This window comes from Phascolarctos cinereus, unplaced genomic scaffold (assembly GCF_003287225.1).
Source record: "Phascolarctos cinereus isolate Bilbo 61053 unplaced genomic scaffold, phaCin_HiC Scaffold_726;HRSCAF=1367, whole genome shotgun sequence".
Classification (NCBI taxonomy): Eukaryota; Metazoa; Chordata; class Mammalia; order Diprotodontia; family Phascolarctidae; genus Phascolarctos; species Phascolarctos cinereus.
In genome coordinates this window covers 228,950,054-228,972,897 of record NW_027556098.1, presented here as the reverse complement: position 1 = coordinate 228,972,897, position 22,844 = coordinate 228,950,054, and the positions used below count along the sequence as shown (strand labels likewise).

General features: G+C 38.5%; 2 protein-coding genes across 9 annotated transcripts in view; one reads left to right on the top strand and one right to left on the bottom strand.

The window, feature by feature from the left end:
* Nucleotides 1-2,600, top strand: part of SLC4A10 (solute carrier family 4 member 10) — a 373,505-nt gene extending 370,905 nt beyond the window's left edge. For all 4 annotated transcript variants that reach the window (XM_021004923.2, XM_021004925.2, XM_021004921.2 and 1 more), the window contains one exon: nucleotides 488-2,600. In XM_021004923.2, coding sequence (XP_020860582.1) covers nucleotides 488-554 — 67 coding nt within the window. In that variant the 3' untranslated portion in view covers nucleotides 555-2,600. The remainder of the gene's footprint in view (nucleotides 1-487) is intronic.
* Nucleotides 1-22,844, bottom strand: part of DPP4 (dipeptidyl peptidase 4) — a 296,755-nt gene that overhangs the window by 186,992 nt on the left and 86,919 nt on the right. For 3 of the 5 annotated variants that reach the window (XR_013483048.1, XM_021004926.2, XM_078146997.1), the window contains exons 24-25: nucleotides 11,961-12,033; nucleotides 11,611-11,684 (exon numbers count right to left, since the gene is read on the bottom strand). Coding sequence is in view for 4 of the 5 variants with exons in the window: in XM_021004926.2 (XP_020860585.1) it covers nucleotides 11,611-11,684; nucleotides 11,961-12,033 (147 nt within the window). In the remaining variant the exon portion in view is untranslated. Of the gene's footprint in view, nucleotides 1-8,506; nucleotides 9,863-11,610; nucleotides 11,685-11,960; nucleotides 12,034-22,844 lie in introns of those variants that run through there. The other 2 variants (XM_021004928.2, XM_021004927.2) reach the window with 2 other exon arrangements.

Sequence of the window (22,844 nt, the reverse complement as noted above, 5' to 3'; positions counted from 1 at the left end):
TCCTCCCACAAAGCACCATTCAATAAAGAAGGTGGGAGCAAACGGAGGGTCAGCAGAACTAAGAAATAACAACTGTGACTTCTTGTTTGTTCCATTTAACAAAGTGTCAGTGTTGTCTTAAGATGGTATCATGACGGGTGTTTTCAACAATCATTAACAATTTCATTTGCCAAAATGACAAGTGTGTGAATCTTGCATGCTTTCAGATCTGTCTGAAAACTTCCAATTTTATTCATTCTGCCCTCTCTGAAATTCTGGCCCACAGCTTGTATCCTACCCAGTTCAGAGTTGTATAATTGTTGCTGGTCAGTCTGTGCTATGTAGCATGAAAAATTAATGCATCTTGGGGGGGGAGTCTGGTTTGGGGGGATTTTTTTCTTTTTTTAAAGGAGGGCATCTTTTCAGGAGAAGGGAAGGGGACCAGGCAGTTTTTACAGAAGGTGTGGTGGCATTGACAGTAACAGACTTTTCCTTTCCCCCCTTCCAGCACTGAAGGCAGAAAAGAGAAGAAAGCTGACTCAGGGAAAGGTGTTGACAGGGAGACTTGTCTATGACTTGTTCTTCAATTTCTTTTTACAAACATACAAGAAGAGTGCCACAATTATTAATAAAACGGCTTTGATCACGTATTGTAAATTCTGTCTCTCATCCCAAACTCACGCCCGCACTGTAAGTAGTGCAATACTCATATCGTTCCTCATCTAAAACTTCTGTGCGGTGAGACAGCCTTGTGAACATCCCCGGTAGCCAGCGCAAGCAAGAACCTGTGAGTTCCTTGCTGGACTAACCATTGACAAACACTAAAATTCATGTCATCAATCTCTTAAGAGCAGTTGCTTTCTGAAAGAGAGGACTCATGTGCGTTGACTTTTATTTTACTACTTTCCTGGCCTTGTGATGCCAATAAATTTCATTCAAAGGAAATTTGAAAGGTCACCCTACTTCTTTCTGATTTTTATAGCTTAGCATTAATGACTTACTTCAAAAGACCCAAATCAAAAAGTTAGTCAGAAAGCTTTTTTAAGGTAATTCTATTTGTGCTGTCTTCCTTGATTCAATAAAAGGCATTTAATATTTTAAAATTTGTATTACCTGAAGCATAAAGTCATTTGGGGGAATCAAAATAAAGAAATCTTTTCATATCTTGTTTTAAAAGAATTACAGACATTGAAGGGAGACCTTCAGACAGCATTTATTCAGAATGTGTGTTGTGATTACATTATCCAATATGGATCATAGGAAATATTAAAATCAATGAACTGATGGCTTTATAAACAGTTTGGGGATGTTTTCAATATAAACCTTTGTCTGAACTATGTGGTTAAGTTTCTTTTTCTCTGACACCAAGTTTTTCCAAATCAGCATTTATTTATACACATGCAGCATACCACATGATGAATCATTGTATAAGAAATACCCATGTGTACAATAAGTCTACCACTGAGGATCCTGCCCTGTTTCATGCCAGGTTGGAATCTTGTTCCAATGTGAGGTTGACAGGTGTCCAGTTGTGATTTTTTTCCTGCAACGCTTTTCTACTGTTCTATTAAAAATGCATGCTGTCAAGAAATAAACCTCAAACTGAACATTTCAGCTACTGACCAGGGGAATTTCCAATTGGTATTTCAATCTGTACCAAGTAATCCCATTTTTACCAAGCTTGTAGAAGAGGGGAAGGCTATTTCCGATTCTGGAGTACTATTTGGAAGAATAACTTTTTAATTCATTTTTAATGATGCTCAATAATGACTGACTCTAATAACCATTTTAATGTTTTGGGATTCCAGGAATGCCCATAGTCACTTTTTTAATGTTCACTTTTGCAAGGATTCAGAGTTCTTCCAATTCATTAATTACTTTTATTCAAAGCGATTTTGTTTTCCGTACTCAATGGCAGGAGGAAAAATTTCCTGAGCAGTGTTTTGTAGCATTCTCTTGACTACTGTAGTAGTCTTGACCTCATCACTTCCTAGAAATTTCTCTCACAGCCCTCTAAGTAGTTATTTAAATGGAAACAAGCCTCAACGATGCAAAGAAGGATTTGCATTTAACAACAAAAAGATTGTACTTATAAATGCAGCGACAAAGTACAGAAACTTCCTGTTCTACATACATTGTTTTCATGTATTCAATAATACAGATGCTACTTTGTAACATTCCAATTGGTTTATGATTTAGACTAGAAATACATGCCAGTCAGCCCCCAAAGCAGCCTTCTTGTGTTTTGATATGTTAATAACTCTTCTATTAAAAAAAAAGAGATCATAGTGAAGTGAAAGTTTCACATGATCATCTATTAGACTATTAAGCAATCACTGTATCCAATGGCATTGTGTTTCTGAGCATTTTTTATAGTCACCCTGTTCTTGTGTGAATTTTAATGCTATCCTTATGTTAATCCCAACATTTTGAAATCACACAAAATATAATGCAAATGTAGTGTTATATATTTACTTCTAATTTCATATTCCTGGTCAAAATTGCTGAATTTCTTGGATGTAATTTATTACAAAGTTTAAGTAAAGTGTATATGTGAATAGGATATTGTGTTTTTCACAACTAAGAAATGTTATGTGGAAATAAATATTTATCCTAACTAATTTCCTTTCACATTTCTATATTATGTTGAGTGCTTGTCATTTTGTGGGACCTTTTTTTCTCCTCCAAATATTTATCAGGCCATCAATACTGCTTGGATTTCTTACATTTTCAACTTAAAGTTAAGAAAACTTGGATAGATGATGGTAGGGACTTCGGGATGGTCGGTAGGACCATTTCATTGGCTACAGTCTGCCTGGAGAGCAAATGGTCAGAGCCTTTCAAAGACGGTTCAACAACTTTCACTGAAACAGCCAAACTAGTGGCTTCCCTCTCGTAGGAGGAAAGCTATTCCAGAAGCAATTAACTTGACCTGATTACCACTTTAAACCACTGACATCATTAGCTAAATTGGAAATAATTGGGTCTGATTCTGTACATTAGGCACTGGGCCAAAAAAAAAAAAGTCCCCAGGTTGTATTTCTGTTTCCTTTTATCAGACCTGTGATTTCGTTGTATTGGGGAACTGTCAATGAGAAAAATCCTAAGGCAGCTCAGAAACTGCTCAGTAATACATAGACTTCTAAAAAGTTCCTATGGGCCATTAAGAAGTTAAATGACCTATCCAGGGACATTGAGTCAGTATAGCAGAAGGATGGTTTGAACCCAGGTCCACTCTCTATCCACTAAGCCATGCTGCCTTTTAAAATTTCTTACTAAAATATAATTTTTTTAAAATCTGGCTATCTTTGGACTGTTGCATCACTAGTTGCAAGTATAATCTGTATTCTTTGAGTATTCTCTTTGGGCATTGCAGACTGCCAGTTACTAAATTTTGTCTTACAGAATCTTCAGTAAACTTACAGATTAAACTATCCCACCTTGGCAGGTGCATTCACTGTTCTTCAATCTCTAGAAAAAGAGCACCTGGCTTCTTTCTGAAACTATTAAGAAGTTCTTAAATCTAGCTTTAAACATATCTTAAACCCATGTCTTCCTAGGGTTTTAAACATAAACTTGCACTGAGGCTTCATGTTCAGCTTATGATCTAATTCGACCCTTAGATCTTTTTCAGTTTCATTTGTACACTGCTGTTACAACTTGGTTTTCCTTCTTAACTGCAGTGGACATCTTTCATTCAAATTTATCACTTTTTCCATTAGCTGTTTTCACTGCAGTACTCACTGGTATTTCTTCCTTTATGTCTATCTCAGGCTTCTCCATTGTCATGACATCCTAAGATTTAGAACTAAAGATTGTCTAGTACAACTGCCCCTTTTTCAAGATTAGCAAACTGAAGACAGAGAGAAATTAAATGATTTGTCCAAGATCCCACAGGGAGTAAGAACTCCAGGGTTCTAATCAAGGTTCTTGGATTCCAAATTCAGGCAGAATTATAGCTGCTTAATGAACAATGCTAATGCAAAGAGTTGGAAAAATGTGATCATATTAAATAGTATAGGGACCATTTCATGGCCTAAGATGACCGGTCAATCCATTCCTTTTCCCTTAGAATTATGGTCAGCCAATGCCCAAGCATTTATTAAGTTTCCACTGTGTGACAGGCATTCAATTAAGTACAAATACAAAAGGGAAAAAAAAAAATCTCTGCCTTCAGGAAGCTTATAGTCTACATGAAAGGATACCATAAAATCACATGTAAATTGAATGGTTAATATTCAGGAATAAGTGGCAACACCTTGACTTTATATGCAGGAGTCCCAAAACTACAGGTGACTAAAACTAAACATGACTAAACTTCCACTAGGGATTTGGAGTGTGTTTCAAGAGCCTCAGTGACCACGGCATGACCTATAGCCCAAAAAACAAAATCCTCTGAAATCTCGATATAGTTTTGGACCAGTTGGTAAGAAGATACCAGTTCAGACCCACATACTGGTGGACTGCTTCGAGAAGGTCTGGAGGTGAGGAAGAATTAGCTATGTAATATTTTAAGGACATTGCTGCATGTAAGTCAAGATTTCTGTATTCATTGGTATTTGCATCAGCATTATGAAAATGCATCCCTGCAGATCAGCTGTGAGCTAGTTGACCTTTAAAGATAATTTAGTGCAGTACAAAATGGCCAGTAGTTATTTCTTTTGATTCCAGTAACACATGTGAGTGCACACACACACACACCCCTACCTTACCACCATTCTTGGGAACTTATCTACATATCTTTATATTGATGGCATGAGTCAAAACATCGAAACCTACATTCATAGGTTTCTACCCACATGTTATTGGGTATAATGGCAAGAACATAGGACTTGGGTTTAGAAAACTTGAGGCTTGAGTCTTTGTTCCTCATTTATTAGCTACGTGACCTTGGACAAATCATTAAGCCTCCCTGTGCCTATGTTGTATCACTTGTACAATGACAGTAATGTTACTGACCCTATCTAAGGAAAGAGAAGGGAAGGGAATAAGCATTTATATAGTATCTATTATGTGCCATGATCTGTGCTAGGTGCTTACATACATTATTTCATTTGATCCTCACAACAGCCCTGTGAGGTAGGTGCTGTTATTATCCCTATTTCACAGTTGAGGAAACTGAGGCAGTAAAAGGTTTAGTGACTTGCTTAGGGTCACACAGCCAGTTAATTGTCTGAGCCTCATCATCACCTTGCCTTTATCAATGACCCATGGTAGTCATGCAGTGATCTGAATATAATATATATCATAGTAGTGGAATAGTATACTAGGATAATAAAACGTATCTATAGTTTAAACTTTATTGCGGCTCTTTCCATCTTGAAGGCCTACGGTGTAAAGTATTATATAAACCTTTTTCACATCTTTTACTTGCCTATCTGGCACTGGTAGCTGAAAATTTAGAGTAATTATCAAACAGCTGCCCTTGGGACACTTATAATCCAGCTGGAGAGACTTTTGAAGGTGCAAAACTGAGGAAGGCAATTTGAAGGTGCAAAACTTAAGAAGACAATACCTAGCATGCTGATATCCTCAAATACTCAATTGTGTGCTAAAGGACAACAAGTGTCATCAAGAAAAGAAAAAACAAAGTCCCTGTCGGCTTAAAATAGTGGAACTTGACTAGAGTATTGATGAAAGACAGGCAGGATTTGGATATATGCAAAAGAGAAAAGGAAGTTCATTCCAAGTAGGATAAAACCAAGTAAGATGAGTAAATATGGTAGTGGTCAAGGAGGGACACAATGAGCAATGAGGAAAGTGGCTTCATGATGGAAGAATGATGAGAGATGAGGATGGTGAGGTAGAGTAAGGACAGATGAGAGAGGGCCTTAAAGCTCAGGCTAACAAGTGTAGACAATCCTACCAATTATAGGGAGCCATTGTAGGGCCACAATCAGAAAAATTTGGCTCAAAATTTTAGTTCAGTGTAAAGAGCATGTTTCTTATGGTTTATAATCAGAGTGGGGGAAGGAACTCAGTTTATATCTAGTGCATGAAGAAATACGGATGTGAATGCTTCCTCAGTTGCTTTCTCTATTAAGGTGCTTTGGGTACAGTACAAAGAGCATGGCAGTAGAAAGTCAGAGGACCTAGGTTCAAATCCATACTTTCTTACCTACTCCCCACAGGGTCTCAGTAAATCATTAAACCTATTTGGGCTGCAGTTTCCTGAACTCTAAAATGGGAGAGTTAGACTAGATGATCTTTAAGGTCCCTTCTCACTAGTAAATCTATTTCTAACACCAAATGACGGAGGTTTGAGTTCCATTTCCTCACCTTAATAGCTGTGAAAACTTGGGCAAGTCTCAGCTTCTATTTCCTTATATTTAAAATGGAGATCGTAAGAATTACCTACCTCACCAGGTAGATCAATGAGAACCTAAGGCACTGGTGAGCTAAGAGCTATATCAATGTCAATTTCTCTTACTAGAGTTACTAGACAAGTAGAATTCTTTTCTAACTCTTAACTGACCTGGAATTTCAGCACTTGCAATGCTGATTTCTAAGAGAATGAGAGTACATGAAACAATTTTGATGAGTTAGGGGCCTGTAAGAGGCAGCCACATCCACAGCATAAGCCAACAGACAGACAAAGCAGGAGACAGAAAAAAATAAATACATCAGGCTAAAGCAAAAATTCATGTTTAGTATTCCATTTATGAAGGCAGAGAGGGGTGTGTGGGACATACTTTTAGAACCCCCCCAAACCCCAATAGGTACTAACTTAAGTGGCTGTTCAGTTTCCTATTATGAATAAATTCTGAGGTAACATGCTTGTCCACATGCCATGTCTTAAAGCACAGTAATTCCTCATTTATTCAGCCTTGTTAGGCAATGAGCATAATAGAAACGACTGTAGCTGACCTCTTACTCCACTTTACTAGTATGGACTGGATTCAGACCATTACAATCAAGTTAGCACAAACAGGTGATTAATAGGGGGAAAAACCTAGAAGTTGAAATGTGTACCAACAATCATCCATCAAAGTGGTCATTACACGGCTTCCAATGTTCCAAAATAAGTCTATCCTTTCCCAATACTGAGTGAGACCAGATCCCTAACACTTTCAATATATTCTTACACTTAGAATGTATTTCTGATTCATTCCACATATTCTTTTAATTCCTTTGTCCTTTAAAGTTGGTTTAATTCTCTAATCAGTCATCATTGGAAGGCCTCTTGTTTTTTGCTCCATTATTATTCACATATTCAGTCCTTAAATACTTAAGGAAAAAAAAACACAACCATTTGTTGTAGTTGCCTTGTAGGCACAAAAGAAAGGTTTGTATCTTTTGGGGAATTGAGGGAAATGACAGTCGGGTTTATCATCCAGAACTAGAGTTTTGATCCTAAATGGTGGTACAGATGGTCAGTGCAGATGACAGAGAGATTGCTATTCAATTTGTTTCAGACTCTTATTGTACTTCAGAAGTAGGACTTAGTATTTATGCAGAGTGTTTTCTTGATAGGGAATTATACAGAGATAGGCCCAGTTGCACTAGGTTAATCAGCTCAATCAAGTTCAATTTTGGGGGGAAAAATCACCTTATAAATAGTTCTTAAGAATAAGAGATGTCATGAATATAGCCTGTAAATAGAAAACCAGGAAGACCTGGTTTTAAGTCCTCTTTCTGCCATGTGGAGAAAAAAACAACCAGTAAAACTCAGTGTCCCTAAGCAACTCCTTAAGATGGTAACATACTGAACTGCATGGGTAGAAGGAGTTTCCACACCAGGAATTCTCTATATTGGTGAAATCACAGGACTGGATTTTTTATTTTTACGTGATGGTATAGCTATAGTCCAACCAATGAACAGGAAATTTGGTATTAGCTGATATGTTAAAGAAACTCAACTTTATTGTATATTTTAAAGGCAAAGTTGTAGTTGTATGTTTGCGACCTTTTATACAACCTTTTTTACAACTCATTATCCTCACTGACCCACTTGAAATGTTTTTAATAATTTCAGCTTCTGGGTTTTTTTTCTGCTATTAAATACCTGTCTGTGGTAATTTTGATTGTAATGGTCTGAGTCCAATCCATACTAATAAACTGGAGTAAAGAACTGAGGTGGCTTCTACATCATTCAAGCCATAAAATCACATTTGCCTAAATTATGTGAGACTTGTTTTGAATATGGAACATTTATAAGGTTGCCTCCATTAGTCATTCTGGAAGCCAAGCCCAGCCTTAGCCACCCAAGTACTTAGGTTTACATGCATAATGGGTTCAACTGTTATGGTCTCATCAACCAAAAATTTATTCCAGACCAGTTCTATGACTCTAGCTCAACTATACTGTCATAATTGCCAAGCCTACACAGCTTGGTTCTGTAATATTTTAATATCTAAGGCTCATAAGTATGTTACAAAACCCTAACAGCTCCCTGGGAAACATTAGAAAGGGAGTATGATAATTTAATAACTCCTTAAAACAAAAAAAAGGTGATTTCTCTAAGAGACCATGTGTCAATGTACAAACAGCAGAGAGGATGGGGTATGCAATCAAAAAGGACCACTGATACCACAAACTGCTTTATTACATTACAAATTTTGTGCTTTGTTTTTTTTTTTTAAAAACAGCTCAAATCTTTCCATTTATTTAAGAGGTAATCTGGAAAATGTTAACAAAGCAAAGCAGAGCCTTCCAGGGTAAAAGTGGCCACATGCCAATATGATTTAGATCTGATTAGGGACACACACTCATTACCTCTGAAATGCCAAAGACATACTTATTAAAAGACGAGGGAAAATTTTTTAGTCTAGTGAACAGACAATAATACATAACATTCTACTTATTTCATATTGCTCAAAGGGAATCTAAGATGGTTAAATTGCTCCTTAATTAAGAACATCAAGGAAACTGATGAAAAATTCAAATTGATGCAAGTACTTCCTTCAAGTTAGGATTTGCAACACAATTAGGTTTCATCTTTTAAATGGGCAAGTTGATGGGCTTCCATCCAAGTTCCAAGCTGTGTCTCATGTTTGAGAAAGGCCTTTCATTTATGAAACATTATTTGGAGGGGGTTTTTTTAATACATTAAAAAAGTGGTGGTGAAGAACCTTGTCCGTAGATCTACTTGTTTTCATAGCACCTGTAACCACACATATCACAGAGGACTGCTCCCCATTATTAGCAATTATTCTGAACTTTCCGATTATTTAGAACCCATGCAAGGATTGTGGTTTAACTTGGGAAAAACCTCTGCAAATCTAATTTCTTTCCCGAGAAAAACTGCAACAAATACCAGGCCAGTGTATACTGTGCAGCTATAATTAGTGGTAAATGCAAGGTAACATACATTGGGACTAAATCTTGTTTAGGTAAAGCTCCCCTTGCAGAATCTCTCTTTCTCCTACTTCACTGGACTCATTTTTCCATTCTTTTAATGAAGATTCACAATCTTTGCACAAGGCCAGTTGGGGACAGGGGAACAGGCCAATGATCCTGTGGAAACGTAGCACATGAACAATTCATATTTCTTTTTTGTTTTAGCAGATGACATGTAAATGATCTGGATGCTAAACAAAATCCCACTGAATACATCCAAAATGCTGCAATGCAATATAGTATGTTGGCAAGAAAGAATTCCACTTAAATGTTGACTTCATGTTGTATGTATGGAATTCAGGAACAAAAATACCCTTACATTTCTTGATTTGAGTTTATTTTCCCCAAGATAGTTATACTGACACAGTGCAGTTTTGGGTAATGAGAAAAAAATAGCTATTTAATAAGCTAAAAAAGAAATACATAGTGAGACACTTGGGTGCTAGGAGAGATAAAAGCACTGTTTTAAGAAGTGGCTCATGTGAGTATATATATGTTGGTGTGCTGAGTTGCTCCCAATGTTATGATTTTCATCTGTGTACCACTAAAGAGAAAGAGGGTAAAAGGCACCATCAGTAGTCATTATACAAATGAGGTAGTTTTAGCCAATCAAAAAACAAAACAAAACCTGGGGGTGTTAGTCCTTTTGATTTCTATCATTTACAACTCTGAGAGTGATTGGAAGGGGTTACCCAGCCATCACACAGACCCCTGCAAAAAGCCTTTTTCTAGGGAATGTCATTCCTGGTCTACAAAAATCCAATGCGCATAACCCAGAGGTCCTGAGAGCCCTTCTTGTGAATTTCACTATGTGACTTTGAACGATGTGTAAAGATGAAATAAAATAGACAAACTGATTTTCCCTTTTGAGTAAAAGTTAATTCTAAAGCACAGCTCCCCCTGGGAAATGACTGGGCCCAGTTTGCCTCTCCAGTTTCATGAATTGCTATAAACATCATTCTTACTTTCTTGTCAGGTAAAAAATATCAGTGTTAAGAAAAAGCGTTAACGTTTTGATTTTACTTTTTTTTTTTCACATATACACACCACCAAATGTCTAGGGGAAAAAGGGGAAAAAAAATCCTGAGGTTTTACCTACAAAAGTCAACTAACTACTCAGATATAGTATTTGGAATCTGGGGTTTTGACAGATTTTTTTTTCACTTTCCATTTGGGTGTTTGACATTGTGTAGACACAGCTTTACACCCAGAACAGAAATCCCGTACGTTGAACTGCTAATAAGTAACATTACTTGGTTAAACCAAGGCACAACTGGGCAATCCTATTCATCTGGAGATATTATTTCTTTTAAATAAAGACTTGGCTGGACCAGCATATCTTGGTTTTTAAAAAATTCTCTAACAAAACCAACATACCCCGACTCCTACAGAGACCACCACCCAACGAACTGCTAGCTTTTCTTGAAGATTTCTGCCTGGTATCAAAATGACTGTTCCCCTCGTATAGAATGTGTAACATTGGAGCGGAGTGCCGACTAAAGCAAATATGTTAGTATGGGGTGGAAAAAGACAGGCTTTTCTGGCTAAAACATACAGGAGAGCTGCATTTTAAAATAAATATATAGAGTGACATAGAGATCTATGTATATCTTTTTTTAAAATCTGGAAAGCCCTAGTACAGCAAATGAGTTTGACTTAATACACAGAAACATCTTTCTGTATAGGCAACAAAGGCTCAAGCCGTTTCCGACTTTACAAAACAAGTCTAATTGCTTATTGCCTGTTGTTGTTCAACAAAAGATAACATGGCAATTTCACAAAACTGAAAAGTGGTGATTATTAATATCCTACTGCTGTGATAACTGCTAGTCATCTATACTGAACAGAAATGGATTTTCATATTTTGATCTCTGTTATTACTGCTAGTCTCACTTTGGAATGAAACTGCCACACATTTACCAGATAAGTGATTAGATTTCAATGGGAAATCAGGGAAGATAGTGAGGAATCAGACAAACAGGAGCCCAGTGATTTGGCATTCTGAACATGGGAGTTGTGGTACATTTATAACCCCTCTTCCAGTTTTTTTTTGTTTTTGCTTTGTTTATGGTTGTTTTCACCACTTACTTCAGGCATTTTCACTCTGTATATGGTTCAAGGACCTCTGCCCTCTATCTCAGTTTCCAGCTTGATAAAAATGGCAATGGTATTATCTCTTTCCCATCCCCTGGGCTTCCCCCAGTTAGGAGCTAGGACAAAGGGCTTTTAAGATTCCTGGTACTTCTGGAAAAATAGGGTCTGTGCTGCTTCCCTCACCCCAGTCTACCATACCATTGCCTGGAAATCCACACCGGCCTCCACAAGGGCTTTGGAGATCTGGGCTGACTGCTGAAAGTGAACATTATCTGGAGGGGGGAGATAAAGGAAACATCAAGTCACAAGTGCTCTTTCTTGTCCAGTTCTTTGAAACTGAAAGAGGAAAACAAGTCAAAGAATAAAAGGACTGTCTGAAGTTCTAGGACTCAACACTAACAGTTAGCAGAAGACAAGTGAGTTGTGGAAAGCAACACTGTTTTATTGAAGTAAATGTAACAGTCTTGCCCCCTCATGCATTTGTTTTGTCAGTAGTGAAATTGCAAACCTGTCTGTGATACTAAAAAGTCTAATTAACTGAAACTCACCATCTGCTGTTCCATGAATAAGGAGGTACTCAACTTGTTTAAAATTTTCAGCTCTGCTCATGACTGTTGAATTCTGGAATTGGGGAGGAAAAAAAAAAGAATGTCATTATTCAAAAAAGGATCTGCCATAAACTGATTTTTCACTTCAGTTTACAAAATAAAATGTTTTCAGCTGGGGCCCCCTTTGATACAAAATATAGCAAGCCGCTATTCAAGCAAATGCTGTCTAGATGCAAGGCATAATGCACAGGATGCCCTCCTCCGCCTGGGAAACATGGGATTTGAAGTGGATGAAGCTGCTACTTCTTCCCTGCACATTCTGGAAGGGGGCACCTGTCACTGAGAGGCAAGGCTTTAGGAAAAGCCACTTGAATCATCACTCCAGGTTCAGTCGGGTGCTGTGCGTTAGCATGGGGCATAGGAACATATTAGCAATGTATGTTCCATGGGCTTCTGTGGCTGTTCAGCCAAAAAGTGTATCACCATGGCAACTGGGCATCACATGGTACCATACATGCTACATTTCAAAGAGCCTGTACATAGCATTTTCTGCAACTAAACATACTCTGCAATATGCCATGTGAACTTTGGTCCATATTGCTATACTCTGAATGAAAAGCAAATATTACATGTTTCAAGAACAGATGTTTAAAACCTGGGGAAATACAACGGATGGGAAGTAAAATGAGACACTGGGCAGAAAAGGCCGGATATGGCCTCGAGTCGAACAGTGGGATAGCACAGCCTGATTTCCTGGGTAATAAGAAAAGAAGATTATGGCAGTTGTTTGTTACCAAAGAAGCTTTATGAAAATAAAGAACTAGTTTATTGGAGGAGACTTTAGTTCACAGAATTCTTGTTTAAGCTGCAAAGCTGGGGATCTAGAAGACAGGATGACACAGGTCAGAGGTCTTTGGAAAGGAATATGATGTGGGTCCTTTGGTCCAGATTCCAACTCTGCCAAAAGGGAAGGCATTGACTTTCCACAGGTGCTGCTGTGTACAAATTCAGAGGGTGAGGAGGCAAGAACCTTGCTTCCTAAAATCTTGATCAAGAGAATAACCATCATACTATGGAAGGCAAGTTTATGAGCCAAACGGGAATGAGTGACCACAGGAATCAGCAGCACTGGAAAATCTAAGCTGAATTAATTCCACAGCATCTTGCTAGATCAGGTACATCTCTGATGAGCCACAGAACACGGGGACGTCAGGCTTTGGAGTTACCACCAGTTCAAGCCCTTTGAAAAAAAGGAGATTTAATCCAGCAATCTTGTAGAAAGATCACTGAATTCTCAGTCTAAAGATCTGGATTCTAGCCCCGCCTCTGCCACTAAGCAACTGCCTGACCTTTGACAAGTCGCTGATCCTTTATTAACTTCTGCATCCTCATCAATAAAATGAGAGGATTAGATTATATCAGCGGTTCTTAATCTTTTTTATGTCATGGAACCCTTTAGCAGCCCAGTGAAACCTATGGACCCTTTCTAGGAATAACATTTTTAAATAATTGAAAGAAATGTTAAATTTGAGTTAAAATTAATCAAAATAAAGATATTTTCCCCATCCAAATTTATCTGTCCCTGAAATTTATCCACAGAGTCTATGTATTCCAGGTTCAGAACCCAATCTCTAATGTTCTTTCTAGTTTCAACATTCTGGGAATTCCATGTGGTCATTAAATTATAGAGTTTTCAAAGTGGGGTGCTTTTGAGTGACCAAAAGCTGATCTCTTATTATATCAGTGATTTCATTTTTTTAGATCTGACCTGTGATTTCACTGGCATAGGGAGCCCTTAGTGAGGAACTTCCTCTACCCATGTAAACTGGTCCCTACTCTGCAATCTACAGTCTTATCAGTTTCTCTGAGGAGGAACTGAAAGGTTAAGTGATTGGCCCAAGATCTCAGATATTGTATAGAGTCATACACACAGCAATTATTACAATATATAAACCATATCTCACTATACAAACGTTTCTGATCTAAATTAAAATACACTTACTCATGATCTCCTTTTTAAAAATTCCCAGGACTCAAAAAAAAAAAGCACTACTCTTCATTTTCATTTTCGTGAAGCTTTGATGGCAAGTGTGAGCAACTAGGGCAGTCAGCCAAATCATCTTCTTTCTGAAGTTTAGTATCTGGCTTGTCCACTTTGGATACAAACATGGTTTTTGACATCTAGTTACACATAACAGAAGACTTTTGAGCACAGGTTGAATGTGAAACAGAATTATCTATATGAATTCCCAGGGAATTTCAACAAACAGCAATAGTACACTGGCAATGGAGCCATCTCTGGTCAATGCAATTTAGAGGTTCATAGGTTCAAAACATTGGAAGGAACCTTGGAAAGTATCCAATATCTGGGGACCTTAACTTTTTTTAAGGTCTTGTGGATCTCTTTGGCAGTCTGAAGAAGCCTATGACCTTATGTGGGTGTTTACATACATACACATACATATGCATGTATGTATGCATCCAACTAGGTGGTGCAGTGGACAGAGTAGATAGGTCAAATGGAGTCACAAAGAGTTAGACACAACTGCAACTGAACAACTATCTCTGTGTGTGTGTGTGTGTGTGTGTGTGTGTGTGTATCATATATATATATTTTTAAAACTTCATAACAGAAGCAAATGCTAAATTTCAGTTAGAGGTTAATGAAAATAAAGATGGATTTTTTTTTCTCATTGACATTCAAAAATCCCCTGAGATCTATCCACAGACCACTTGGGAGTCCCTTGATTTAGCTCTTCTCTCATTTTTCAAACGAAAAATCTAAAAATGAAAAAAAAAGTCTAAAGAGAATTGTGAAATGGCTTGCCCCAAATCACATGTATAACAAGTGTCAAGAATCAGTAGCTCAGACTTTCTGATGGCAAGTACTTAATTTCCACGTACTTAATTTCTACTGTGTGCACAGCACTGTGCTAGGTCCTAAGATCATTGAACTCATTGGAAATCTGCTCAAAGAGGTTACTGGCAGTGTAGCACTTCGAATGTTTCTGTTATCTGTCTCCTGGATCAACTGTGTACCTTAAAGTAGTCCTTTCTTCTGCTCTTAACTTGGGAATCTGGTTCTTGAAAACTGGTCAATGGCAATAAATGAATACAAGTCTGGGAGGTCATTTCATGTTATAGATGAGGCTGGAGCCCAGAGATAAACTGGCCTAGTTAACCTCTAAGGTCTAATTCTGGAAGTAACTGACTAGCAGTCCACTACTGTGGTCATGGAGCACCGCCATCTTTATGTGCTCAGCAGGTCTTGACTGAATTCTCTTCTCATCGATACAGCAATAAATTCTGTGCATGAAATGATGCCATCACACCTTCATCCTAGGTTTGCCAAAGTGCAGCCCCTGCATTTGCCACCACTGGCACTACTAGAAAAACTATGGAGACATGGGCTTGTAGCCAAGAGATCTGGGTTCTACTACTAACACTATCTTTGAGGTCTTGAGTAAGTTACTTTACTTCTCTGAGACTCAGTTTTATTAATTATAAAATGAAAGGGTTTAAATAGATGTTTAAAACTAAGATCCCCTTCAAAACAACGTATAAGTCAATAGGTCTACAGGATCCTCTAACTCCAGGGTTTCTTAAAGGGTGGGGTCTTCAGACTTTCCATTCATAGGTGAGCTGATCAAAACTGTGAGTTGTTCCAAGCTTCTAGCTAAGATGCAATTTCAGTGACTGTGCGTTTTTCCTTTGTAATATTTAGGCTCAGGCAAAAGCAATATGCTTCACTCAACAATCAACAACGTAATTAGGCATCTCCTTCTTCCTCTTTACTTCCTGAAGCCAACCAAGTTGTTGGTAAAAGGGGAAAAAACTTCTGGGAGGTAAGCTGTGTAAATAGACAAGTCAATTTTCCCAAAGACTTTCCTTGGCAGTTATCACAGTCACAAACTGGGCCTTGCATGATGGCAATATTATCTTAACAAGGTACTCATGTTTTCCAGAACTCGTGTTTTCAAGGGGGTTGACCTATGGAATTCTAAAATGAGATCTCTCCTAGGAGGCACAACTAATTTCTCCATTCTGCTAATCAAACTTAGAAATGCCACGCCCTTAAAAACTCAGCTCTGCAATTGGTCTCTAGCTTTTCCTCCCCTAACTGAAATCTTTCCAATCGTTCCATGTCTGTTTTTCCTGGTGGGAACAGACTGCGTGAACCCCTCACAAACTCAGTCCATCCTTACCTTGGCCTATGGACAAACAAGGCACTCCAGCATGTGGAGTGTCACTTAACAAAGTTTCATTTTATTCCCTTGTCCAAATACTGAGGAAGCAAAGCCTATTCTTGCAAACTCTGAGAGCAACGAAACCAGAAAATATCCCAGCAAGCTCCAAACATACTAGTTGGGAGACACAGAAACATACAGGATAGTTAATGTGGAATGTGATAACTACTGGAGTTTGGGACAAAACAATTTCTGGTGGTTGTTACATGTACATTTTTTTTTCTTAAATGGAGTGAATGCAGGCTGAAAGAAGACAATTTTTATAAACAAGTAAAACCCTGAGCCTAAGATAAATGTTGTGATGTACACACTGTAGCTGTGATGAACTAGACATGGTGAGAAATGCAACATACTGAGAAAAAGAGGAAAACTGTGATAAAAGTGTCACGACGCAAATTGTTTTACATTAACAATATTACACCACGAAGAAAGAAAGACAAATACTCTAATACAGCAGGAGGAGAGGAAAACAAAAGCCTTCAATGTCAGGATGAGAGAAAACTTCCTCTGAAAATATAGGCTGCCATCAGTTCACTGAAGAGGGCAGTGGGAGAGAACATCCTTGGGCTGGACACCCTCTAGAATAAAACAGGTGAGAATGGGACAAGAGCCCCTCCTTCCAAGCCTGCAAAGCAAAACAAAATTTCTGGCCTCGTGGCCCGATGCCTCCATGCAAGTAAAGCTGGGCTTCCCAGCCTCTGCAATGACAGGGCTGTATCTCCAAATGGAGATCTGCAGAGCCATTCGGTATGAGACTAGGAATACTGACATCCAACTTAATCTCATTGCTAGTTAGAGTGCCCTTAAAAACAAAGTGCAAAGACAAACAGCACTTATAGATGAAAAGGCTTTGGAGAAAGACCAATAAAAAAACATCGCCTTTATTTAATACAGCTTCAGATCACAAAACACAGCTGGTTATTCTCACAAGTAACTAGAGTATGATTTATGTTTGCCTGCCACGAGATTATAGAGTTAAGGCCAGAAGGGTTCTCAGAAATCACCTGGTCCAAACCCCTCATTTGACAAATGAGGAAGCAGAGGCAAGTAACTTGCCCAAGTTTACAAAGGCAGAAAGTAGCAAAGCTGAGATCTGAACCCTGTCTCCTTAGACTCCAAACCTAGAACTCTTTCCACATCTCCAAACTTCTAACTCACCGTCTAGCTAAACTGCATTCAGAAATGAAGTCGATGTTTCAAGTTAAGAGTCCAGGTCATTTCTCACCAATAAATATAAATGCATAAATGAAAGAAGTACCATGTAATAAGTGGGTAAGGATATGGATGGCAGTACAGTTGGCACAATCCTGAGGATAGAAACTTCCGGGGAGTACTGGTGCCAGCAGCATCCTGGCAAAGAAAAATGGAAAGTACTGGTCCAGTGGCAATACCAATTCAACAGCATTCACTATGTGGAACTTTTCATACAAGCACTAAGAAGAACCATCTGTGGCTGCTTGTTTGATCATGCTGGTTCAGAAGCTATCTTCCAACAAATGAACCTTTTTATTATTAAAATGTAAGTAAGAAAGCAGAGGGAGCAGTAAAAAGAGTTGTCTTTTAAGTCCTCTGTAGCCAGTGCAACATGTGGACCGCTCTGGACACATTCTTCTTGTTACAGAAGCCAGAACAATGTTATCACCTAGCGTACATCACACATAGATAATTGCCAGTGAACCCACTGAGTTGTCCCAGTACTTCAATGTGTTATTAGCTTGAAGTTCCTTGCTATGCCCTCTTAAGGGGCCAACATTTCTAATGAAGAAGCAATCCAAAGTTCAGTGTCAGAATGGGTACTCTGATCTCAACCTTCTTTTCTTTTTTCTTTTTCTTTTTTTCAAGCACAGCTGATGCCACAATAAAGGAAACAGAAGATATTTAAGAATAATTGAATTTACCCCAGCACATCCCTTGCCCTGATTGTTTACACATATTAAACAACTGCACCTCATGGGATGTGGCTGAACGATTACCTTTCACAACCAGTCAGAGGAGACTCAACCTTAGGGCTTGCCGAGCATAACTGGCTTCTTTAAAGATCACACAGCAGTCAACATTTTATCAGCACTCAACAAACAAGTTGAGGCTTGGCTTAAATCTGAAGGTCTCTCTCCCTTTGGCATATTCTGGGATAATAGAACAAATGTCAAATCAGTACAAGATGGCATATTTACAAAATTGCACCCTGTTTTGCATAACCTAACGATGCAGCAGTTCTTAAGGATTGAACATTTCAAATCTGCTAGCAGAAGATTGCCAAATCTATGACTGTTTCAAACACTTGCCAAAAGCCTATCAAATTCTGAGCAAAATGCAAAATAAATCTCCTCTACAAGTTAAATCAGTCCCTTCTTTGTGTTCCAGGCTGCCCTTTTCTCTTGGCTCTAAGGATGAGCCCTAGACTCCATTTCAGTTGGCTTTAAGACCTAAGTTCCTTGTTTTCTGTGGGTTCCAAAGTCAACACTTTCTCTAGATTGATTCTTGCCCCATTTTTTTTTGTCCATTCTTTGGTTCTTCCTACTTTACAGTCCTTTTGAATGATCCTACCATACATTGGGCCAACCTATCCAACCCTAAACAATATTATCTGCTACTCATCTTTCCTTTATCCCTACAACTTGGAATTACCTCCCTCTTGTTTCTATCTAGCCAAATAGTATCAAACCAAACTTAAGTCCCATCCTTCCATGAAGCTTTCTCTGATAACTCCAATGATCTTTCCTCTTCCTGACTGGCTATAATTCTTATCATCTGTCACACACACTTTGACACAATAATATTCAGTTAGCACTTTAATAATTCAATATTTATTAAGCACCTACTGAATGTGGAAAACTGTTCTAAGCATTGGGAAAGAAGAAAATTCTGGCAAGACATGGAGCTTATAATCTAGTTTATTATTCAATGTCTTACTATTTAGTAGTTTTATGTACTAGTAGTAGTATATGTTTTTAGTAGTTGGTATTTCTACTACTAGTAGTATATGTTTTATCTCTTCAATAAGACCATAAGTAACTTGTAGATAGAGATCATGTCATATACTTCTTTATCCCCCCCAACTTAGGCACTCAGTAAATACCTGAATGAATGGATGAATGTCTATCTCACGTCAATATATTATGTTTGATGACAGCACCAAAGATGGTGTTGCTTTTTACGTGTACAAGTGTGGGGAAAACATATCAATGAACAATCACCAGACCTTTCACCACTGGATCCAAGGAAAGAATCCCCTTAGTTTAAAACTACATTTGCTGTTTTCAGGGCCTGACATTCTTATGATTATTTTATTGGCTGAATGATTGCTTTGCTTAGCAAACCATTGCTGAGTGTTGTATGTCTGTTCTATTCCATTGCTGCTGCCCAGGATTCCATACAGATAACATATCACTTCAACTGGTATTTCCATATGTCCATACTGCATGTCTGTCCCAAGTGTAGTCACTCCACCACAGTTACCCAATAAGAGTCATTTATCTTTTCTGATGTCAGTCATTAGCAACATGTGGTCAGCACCCTGGGACAGAGGCACTAGTATGTCTGTGCATACATACTAAGCTTAATCCCAGGTGTCCATTGATAGTGATTCTATCATACTATTTGATATCAAGCATGCTAGTACCATCAAAGCCACTCAAAGAACTGTTGTTTGCCTTTCCTTATTTTTACCTCTCACCATATGTAACTTGGTTCCATTTAAATAACTGATAGGGAGAATGTTTAATGTCCTTCCAGTTCCCATTCTGAAATGTTAAGTGGAACTCTTATTTCAAAATATTTAGTTTTCCTGGTAATTTGGGCTTCCTCCAAAGGCTTCCAGATTTCGATTATGAATGACCTTATGGAGACTGTTTTTCATCGACTCATCGTGTCTAGCTAAATATAACATTCGTCCCTTCTTGGCTATATCCATCTAGATACAGTGGCCATCCATCATATGTGGGGAACCTCCAGAATAAAAGCAACAATGTAGAATTCTCTGGATAAGTGCAAATTCACTAGAGGTTGCTCAACTTTATACCCTCCAAAACTACATACCCTGTGAGTGCTCAATAAAATTTGACTGACAGTTTGAGTTGATACAGCCAAAGAATGGGGAAGTGTGTTGTTTTCAAGGCATCTTCCCATGGCCCACTCAGATACGAGGTTAGTGAGACTCTCCAAAAAAATTCCCTTTTTTTTTGTTTCCAAAAAGGAGATATAAGAAGAAATAAGGAGAGGTAAAGAAGAGAGAGAGAGAGAAGAGAGAATTCAGACAGAGAAAAGGCCACAGGAAAAAAAAAAGGAGAAAAGAAGAATGTGCAGAGCTAAAAGGGTCCAAAGGGGCAGCTGGGGACATTGGAAGAAGTAGCTCCCCAATATATCCCTGCCAGAGACAAAAGCAGATTCGTTTTTAACAGCAAAGAAGGGCAGCTTTATTCTGATGCCTGCAGTGCACCAAAAATAGGTATCTAGGTTCAATTTTTCCACACAGAGGAAGCTACTTACCGTTGTGGAAACAATAATTCAATCAATATATTTGCATTACTTTCCCCTGCCCACCTAACTACCACCCTCCCACCCTCCCAAATAAATCTTCTGAGTAACACATTGGGAACCTTTAGCTCCCTGGTACTGGCAGTTTTAATGTGCCCGTTGCCAGCAATGGATGTCGTGCCAAGAAAATCCGACTCCTGGCGTGAAAGGATTAAACAGTCCTCTGGTGCCATCTGCGCAGTGAAGTGAGAGAATGACTCTGTGCACCCCGTGTGCTCATGTTACCATTGGCAGCATGAGAGTGACTCCTATTTACATTGCTACCTAATGCAGCTAACGCAGGGGGTGGGGAGTGGGGGTTTAAAGGAGAAAGATGAAAAGTGTCACTGCCCAAGTAGAGCCTCTAGGAAAGACATGAAAAAAGAGACAGACAAAAAAAAAAAGGACTGTTGGAAAACTAGCCACTAAGGCAGCAGAATCCTGAATGACAAAAGTGTCCTATCAGCCAGCATGCAGACCACAAGCACCCAAGGAAGCTAGCTAGCCCTTTCGGACTCCCTGCAGATATAAGTATATAAGGTAAAGGATGCATACCAAGAAGCACGTGGTCACAACCTTTTTCATATACCACCACGTTCTAAATATCTACTGTAGACACTGGTAATTCTGTGGCCAAAACATATATCTGAAAATTTGTGTAATTTTTACATATTCAATAGTTTCTGTTACGGGACTTAAACTGTAATTTGATACTTGCAGAAGAATCAACAGTAACTTTCAAGATGGATGTTTTTCAAACTGAGTATTTTAGGCAAGGACAGAGCAAGATAATTCTAGTTTCAAAAGGGGAGAATCATATTTTTTTTTATACACTCATTGACTTTTTATAAGTTGGTCATTTCATGAATTATTACATTATAGCCACACAGATTACCTGGAAGAGTCCTTGGGGGCCAACAAGTCCAAGCCCATAATTTTTTCAAATGAAGAAACTGAGGAAAGAAAAAGTTAAGTGACTTGCCCAAGGAAACTTAAGTAGTAAATAACAAGGCCAAGATTCCGACCCAAATCTGCTAGCTCCAAAGCCAGTCCTCACCTTTCTGCACCACAGTGCCCTGTCTTGGTTGAACAGCAAAGGTTGCAAAACAAGCTTTGGCAGCGCAAGCAAATGCAAATAAACAGAAATAAGATTAGGCACTTACCTCACAAAGTCAAATGGCTTTCTTTTGTTTTTAGCCTGTGCTTTGGTCACATGGTTCCCAAGGTCATAGCAATAATGAGGATGTTTACACAAGATAACAAATACTGCGCAAGGTCCATGTGTTAATCATACAAACACAACCTATCTTTTGCAGTTCATGCACAAGGTTTCTTATTATATGGACAAGGCAAAATAACAACATATCAATATTGCTATGGTTTGTTCTTGCTCCTCAGAAGAGGTTTGATTCTCCTTCTGGATGTGATCAACTCAAAGATGACTTACTTTGTCATGCAGATTCAGAGTTTACTAAAAGGAAGAGGAAAGGGGGGGATGTGTCTCAAAGAAGCTAAAGTGTGCAGTTCTCACTTTCCAAACAGTTTGATCTATATCCACATGTGCATTTTGAATCAACTATTACCAACCAAAAAGGAATCCTGCTGCTTTGGATTGGTATCTACACTAGGATGGACCTACTGATGGTAGATGTGCCCCAACCATACTTTGAACTCTGCAGTCCATCTGTGAAACAACCTGCCAGTTAGTTCTCCACCATCAGGCTGCCAGCCTGTTTGATGCCACTAAGCTCAACATGTTCAGTTCAGGGGCTGTTTAATACGTTTTCATGGGCACTGCCCATCTCAGTCTCTCCTAGTCAAATTATTATGCAAGAAAATGAAAACACTGCTGTATAGCTTCTCTGTAGATGTAATCGCTGGATCACAGAATTTAGAGCTGGAAGGACCTCAAGGGCCAACTAATCTAACACCCTCATTTTACAATTAGATTGGGGCAACTGAAAACCTCCAGAAATGAAATAATGTGCCCCATGTCAAAAAGGTAGTAAGCGACAGAGCCTGGATTGGAAGCCAGGTTCTCTGGCTCCAAAGATAACATGGTCTTTCACCAATACTCTACTGTCACAAAATGGTGCATGTTTGGCCACAAGCAAAAAAGTTA